The sequence below is a fragment of the Alexandromys fortis genome, unplaced genomic scaffold (genome assembly GCF_014885135.2).
Source record: "Alexandromys fortis isolate MF-2015 unplaced genomic scaffold, M_Fortis_MF-2015_v1.1 scaffold_84, whole genome shotgun sequence".
Taxonomy (NCBI): domain Eukaryota; kingdom Metazoa; phylum Chordata; class Mammalia; order Rodentia; family Cricetidae; genus Alexandromys; species Alexandromys fortis.
The window spans coordinates 6,527,208-6,534,107 of NW_026068017.1; the positions used below are offsets into that span (position 1 = coordinate 6,527,208).

Consider the following 6,900-nt stretch of genomic DNA (forward strand, 5'->3'; position numbering starts at 1 on the left):
TTTGTGTGGTGTGTGTGTTCATGTGGAGAGCAGATCTTGACATCCTCTTCTACGGTTCTCCTTATTTTTGAGACAGGGCCTTTCATTGAACATGGAGGACAGCGGTTGGCTAGAGGGGAGACTAGCTGGCTAACAAGCCCCAGGGATCCTCCTGTTTCTGCTTTCTCAGCACCGGGGGTGCAGGTGCACACTACCTCTCCTGGGCTTTTGTATGAGTGCTGAATCTGAACTCAGTCCACATGCTCTATAGCAAGCACTTCACCTACTAAGCTATTTCCCCAGCCCTAGCCGCCACTGTTTTAGATAGTATGCAATCGAAATGTATTCACTCAGTATAGACATTTAGGGTGTTTTCCATGTCTTGGCTTTTGTGACTAATTCTGTAGCAGACAGCTAAGCAACAGCATTGTCAAGATCCCAATCCTGTTTCCTTTGAAACTACACGCAGAAGATTACAGGTCACACCACTGCATTGCCTTTGTTGGCGGAGGTACCTTCACACTGTTTTCCACGATGGCAAGCCCACTCACTTTCTCAGCAACAGTGCACAAGGGTTCCCATCTCTCTCTGTCTTTTGCTAGCCTTCATCTTTCTGGAGAGAGCTATTTTTAACAGGTGTCAGGTGTGGGCAGATACAGGGTCTGTGCTTTCAGTTTACCTGGGTTGTGTGCGGTGCTGAAGATAGAAACTAGAGCCCTGCCTATGTCAGGCAAATGCTACCCCTGAGCCACACACCCCAGCCAGGTCTTTATTTGAAAATGTTTATGGGAGCTGGAAATTTACCTGGGAACTGCCTGGGTTTTCACCTTTTCCACGTGAGGCACGGAACAAACATTTTTCCATTTCTGACTTTCTTGCCATTTACAGCAAAGTAGGTAATAATCTAAAACTCAACCCCACAATAACAAACACAGCAGAGTCTGGGTTCTGAGGATTCCGGACAGTTTATTTTTCCCACATTCTCTCTTTCCACTTTCCCGGAGGTGGCCCATGGCAACGAGCCTCAGGAGAGCCTCATTCTTCCATCTTCTGTGGAAGAAAAGAAATTGTACACAGGAAGTGAGTCAAGCTCCATGGGAGGCACAGCATCCCCTTCAAGGGAAAGAGATGAAAAGTTGGGAATTTCAGAAAATGGCAGGAAGGAATGACCTTGTCTCACTTTGTGTTGACAAAGAAACCAGTTAAACTACTAGGGATCAGGACACGTCACCTCAGAAGCAGGGGTTCACTAGACTGCATCTCTCCCAATAGGGAGAGAAGAAGATGACATGTTTTTACCCTGCGCTTCTTGCAAGAGCATGGTACATAGGAGTCTATGCTCAAAGAGCATTTGTGAGTGTATGGCCAGTGGCAAGGATGAGGACACCAAAAGACATCTCCAGGCTTTTTTTTTTTTTTGGTTTGTCTGTTGGTCCTTCAGTATGAATAACCTTTTGGAAAGACACCATCCTCAAGTGTCTGCTCTTACCTGGCCTCCCACGTCACGGCTCTTGGCCCTTAGCTTGTTGACTTGCGACTCTGCAATGTCTGCCCTCTCCTCAGCCTCCTCCAGCTCATGCTGGACCCTCCGGCACCTGGACAGCTGTGTGTTAGCTTGCTCCTCCTGCATGGGACGAAGACAGAGGTTATACAGTTGTGGAACCTCTCTGGGGCTCTGGGGCTCTGTGGAGTTTGGGGGAACCAGGAAAATGTGAGCCCTGTATTCACAGAAAGCAGCGAGGGGAGATGAGTTGAGCTCTCCAAAGAATAGTGTCCTGCTCCTGATGTGGTGTGCTATCTAGGGGCTCCTTGTGAGCTCCAGATGTGGTGTGCTAACTAGGGGCTCCTTGTGAGCTGGGCTCATGGTGTGATGTGCTAGCTAGTAACTCTTTGTGAGCTGAACTCATGATGTGGTGTGCTAACTAGGAGCTCCTTGCAAGCTCTTCCTCTTCTCCAAATGGCCGTCACGTACCCTGAACTCCCTCTCTACAACAGCTCTCCCAAACAACTCTTATACAACCCAGAGATGACCCAGGTCATGACATCTGAAGGTATCAGATCAATGGTCCAAATCCCTTTTGTTTGATGCTTTTGATAATTGCCATGTAGCTAGGACAGACTATTATATCCCCCAACTCTTAACTGGTTCCAGTATATTTCTTCAAGACTTCTTCCCTCCTGAGCAGGGAAGAAAGAGGGCAAAGGGAGAGGCCATATACCAATCATTTCTTCCTTCAGACATTGGCCTTGGGAGATGCTCTGCAGGCATCCCAAGCCAAGCAAGTGCAGTGAAGGAACTGTTCTAGAGTGCCCTTTACTTCTGAGAGTGAATCACGTATTAGCTCTAAAATCTGAGAAATCCTTGAAGGCAACACATTTAACCTTATTAGACTGAAATTTTTCTTTTCATTTCGTTTTTAAAGACAGGGTTTCTCTGTGTAGTGCAAGTTAGTCTCTGACTTAAAATCTACCTGCTCCATTTCTGGGGTACTGGAGAGCACAGGCCAGTGTCAACACCCGGCATAATTTATTTTTTACAAAGCAAAGGCTACCTCCCATCTTGGTCCCAACATTTTGCTATTTGTAGCCCTTGGACCCAAAGCCACTGGAAGACATCCTTCAAAGCACTGGCTTTGGCTCATCTACTGCCTTTCCTGTTGATCTGACCTATTTGATTGGGAGGCAATGAAACAGGGATGGAAAGGAGTATGGGCATGTTGCTATAAAAGTCTGGAGGTGGGGGACCAGGAGAGTAGAGTGTGGTAGGATGACAAGCATTAGGATGAGGTGTTTCAGGGCAGGAGGGCAGAAGACGGTGCTGGTAGTGGTCTGGTCTGGTTAGGGAGAGCTGGGATGACACAAGGTCATCAGAGTGAACTAAGATGCTCTGGGGTAGATGGAATGAACCAGGGAGAGATGTAGGTTAGGGATGGAGGTGGCTGGGAGGAGCTGGGAAGCTATGAGGGTACAGGAAGTTAGGAGGGGGAGAAGATCCAACGAACACAGACCAAATGAGCATTAAGGGAGATGTTTCTGTGTGTGACCTGTAGATGCAAAGTCAGGCCTGGGGCTCTCTGAATGATTCCAATCAGGCATTGGTCCCCACTCGGGCTTCATGAGGACACCCCGGTGGGTGACATGATGCACAGGAGCCTCCAGTACTCACAGCCTCCTCTGCCTGTCTCTTGTAGGACTTCACTTTGGCCTGCAGCTTGTCCACCAAGTCCTGAAGCCGGAGGATGTTCTTGCGGTCCTCCTCAGCCTGCAAAAAAGAACATCCGTAACAGAGACCTCCAGTCCCCGACTCCTTTTGTTGGGGTCTGCCCCACATAGCGGCACTCGAGGGCTTGCAGCTCGCTACCTGGTAAGTCATCTCTTTGACTTTGCGTTCATATTTGTGGGCCCCCTTCAGAGCTTCAGCCCCTCTCTTCTGCTCGGCATCCAGCTCATTTTCCAACTCCCGCACCTGTGTGGGGTGAAGAGCATCAGAAGCGAGGTCAAGGCTACTAGCAGACTCACATGCTAGTCATCCTAAAGTGACCTTAAGACCTTGCTGTGTTTGACAGAGACATCTCCTCCTAGGCCCAGTCCCTGTAGTGGCTTTGTACAGATTATAGCAATATGCATTCTCGGGGTAGAGGCAGGCACTGGTGCATAGTGCTTGGCTCCTGGCTCAGACTTGGCAAAGAGGTCCCTTCCTCTGGCGCTGTGTACTTTGGCAAGGACACCACAGATTGGAAGTCTGCCCTGCTTATCATCACTGATAAAACCTGCTGGACTCTTAATGGATATCTTGATTCCAACTAGGCAAGGCTTTATTAATCATGGGCAGACCAAGCTATGTCCAAACCCAAGGCCGTTTGATAGATCTAAAGCAAGTGAGTTGCTACCACTGGGCATGGCTGCCAATGGAGATGCCCAACCCACTTCAAAGGTGGGTGGGATGAGACAAAGTATGGAAAAAAGAGTGAAGAATCAACTCAATGCCATACTTTTCTTTTGCCTTTTCTGAAGTCTTGAGGGAAGAAGGAAGCCCCTGAGATGGCAGATTGTCAACTGTGGTGCCAGTATCCCAATGCCACAACTCTGAGAGATGCAGCTGGGTGTTGGGGTGTCTACCAACCACATGCCCCTCTCCCTGGGGACTCCAACAGCATCAGAAAGAGAGGTCAGCTCATGCTAGGAGACTCATTACATCAACTTTGAAAGCTCCTGGGGGAGAGTGAAAATGGAGTTCCACCATCTTTCATCAGGTCTCACAACAAATCTCCCCACCCCATGCTTGCTCTCCAGGCCTCTGGAAGCTTTCTCGGATGTGTGAAACTGGACGGCTGGGATCAGAGGACAGTCAAAGCGGCTGACTGACTGTGCAAGGGGGAGGTGACCGTAGGCTCCTGACTGAGCTAAGAAAAACCACAAGGTATCAGGGGACTTGATCCTTTCCTTCTGGAAGGGGTCTATGAGAAGCATGGGGCTATGCTCCTTTTCATTGGAATGGAAGGGAAGAATTTTTTTTATGGGAAGTAAAAAAATAACAAAAAACAACAACAAAAAAATTTGCATATTTAAAAGGAACCGTGTGCCTAGCGACCACATGGTTCTAGGGATGCTCACATAAAGAACAATTGTACTGGAGACTTCCTATTGGGAAAATTCTCTCCTCTTCCATCCTCCTCATTCCTGCCCACTCTTCCATTTTCTCTCTTCCTGGGACAAAAGAGATATTCTAATAGCCTCCTCCATGCAGCCCTTCTCAGAAATGTCAATTGTGCACGCAGCCCATTTCAAAAATGACTGAAATAATCCAACACAGATTTGAAGGGGAAAATCAGGAGGCTGAGAAAGCAGCATAGATCAGCAAAGGAAGTGAACGACTGTGAAGTAGGCTCCGAGAGCAAGTCCAAGACTTCTGGGGCCGGAGAGATAGTGTCTCTGGTGCATGAACTTGGAGGAAGAAGTGTCAATCAAGCTCCTTTGGGGATGGGGCAGGATATACCCTAAAACTGCTACTGCATATAGAGATTAGGAAAGCTGGAAAGAGAATGACCTGAGAGTAGGAGCAGAGGGACAGAAGGACAAAACCATAGAAACCATGTCCAAGCGTGGAATTTCTTGACCATAGAGCACTTTTCCCTATATGTGTGTATAATTGTGAATCTACAGGGTAGCAGGAAGTGAACATTAAAAGATGTCATCTTTGCCAAGTGTGTTGGTGCACACTGTTAAATCCAGCACTTGGGAGACAGAGGCAGACAGATCTCTGTGAGTTAGAGGCCAGCCTGGTCTATATAGTGAGTTCTACACAGCGAGAACCTGCCAGGGAATGGCGGCGGCACTTTCCCACCACCTAAATCTAAATTTCTGCTTCATGGGTTCTGCCCAAGATGGCTGAAACAAGGCTACTTGGAAAGCCAGTGCCTTCTCAAATCACCCACCCTGGCCTCCAGTTTCTGGATCTGCTTCTTGCCGCCCTTCAGTGCCAGCTGCTCAGCCTCGTCTAGACGGTGCTGCAGGTCCTTCACCGTCTGCTCCAGGTTCTTCTTCATCCGCTCCAGGTGAGCGCTGGTGTCCTGCTCCTTCTTCAGCTCCTCCGCCATCATGGCAGCCTGGGTCAGTGCACAGAACATATCTGTAGGCTACCCATCCAGTACTACTCAGAGTACACAGACAATGCTGTCGTCTTGTGCCTCATGCTGAGCCTCCCCTCCCAGTCATTGTGTCCCATTTTGCCTCTCCAATGACCTTCTTTCCTGGCATCTCTCCAGGAAGCAGCCACAGACTGGCTGTGCTCAGAAAAGATGATACCCCCTCGCCGTGTCCCCGGATATGAAATCCCCCTTTCTCAGCTCCCACTACCAGCTCGGCAGAGGATGATGCTCACATCAGTGATGGCCTTTTTGGCTTTCTCTTCTGCATTTCTGGACTCCTGGATGGAGTTCTCCACCTCCGCCTGGCACTGAGCCAAGTCAGCCTCTAGTTTTTTCTTGGTATTTATCAGGCTCGTGTTCTGCAAGAAAAATTAGATTTTGAGGGTGACGGTTTCCTATGGGCACTTAAAACAATGGGAAAGGAGGGCAGTGGGTGGGGAGGGAAGTGAATCACAGTCATCTTCCACTTCTTATTTTCCACATGAGTGGTCCGCTGGGTACAATATCATTCCTGACTGAACAGAAAGTCCTGGGACAGAGCCAACAGCTGTACATCAGAAAATGGAGTAAATGATGAAGGGGGAATTTCAAACCTTTGAGAATGGATAGATTTTTCAGCAAAAGGCATTGAAACAAGAACATGATTGATAGACGCATTTATGTAAAATGAAAAATATTTCTACTAATTAAAATATGCCATGCATGGAATTGAAACTGGAATGGTAATGACAAACCAGAAAACATCATCTATATATGAAAACACTCCTGTCCATATATAAATAAGATATATTAACAAGAAAAAGGGGCAAGGAGAATAAGTAGTTAAAACACACAAGAAATATGATGGATACCCAACTGGTGATATGTTCTATTTCATCCTTACTAAAACTTATAATAATAATTATTATTATAACAATAATAAACCAATGACATATGCTTCAACAATAAAGTTTGTGAAGATTGAACAGCTAGGGTATTTTGGAATTTGTAGAAGAGTCCTCGCATGGTAATAAATGGGAATAAAAATCAGGAGAGCCTTGTTAAGTAGAAATTACATGTGTTGTATACAAATGTCTTTACTGTTTTGACCCTGAGTTTATTTTCTTCCAGATATAGTGACAATAGTAATCACAGATGAATGAAAAATTTTAGTTATGGAAATATTAATTAGTCTTTGTAATAGTAAAGAATTTTATTGGTAACAATGTAAAATAGCCAACCATAGAGGACTGATTGCAGTCATAATATTCAACTTTTGTTGCTGCCTTTTTTT

General features: G+C 46.7%; 1 protein-coding gene across 1 annotated transcript in view; it reads right to left on the reverse strand.

Annotated features, from left to right (window-relative positions):
* Positions 1–936: 936 nt before the first annotated feature.
* Positions 937–6,900, reverse strand: part of LOC126514143 (myosin-13-like) — a 50,586-nt gene continuing 44,622 nt past the window's right edge. Inside the window, exons 36-41 of the mRNA XM_050162888.1 lie at positions 5,861–5,986; positions 5,415–5,585; positions 3,341–3,445; positions 3,146–3,241; positions 1,469–1,603; positions 937–1,029 (exon numbers count right to left, since the gene is read on the reverse strand). Of these exons, the coding sequence (XP_050018845.1) occupies positions 1,015–1,029; positions 1,469–1,603; positions 3,146–3,241; positions 3,341–3,445; positions 5,415–5,585; positions 5,861–5,986 (648 nt within the window). The 3' untranslated portion in view covers positions 937–1,014. The remainder of the gene's footprint in view (positions 1,030–1,468; positions 1,604–3,145; positions 3,242–3,340; positions 3,446–5,414; positions 5,586–5,860; positions 5,987–6,900) is intronic.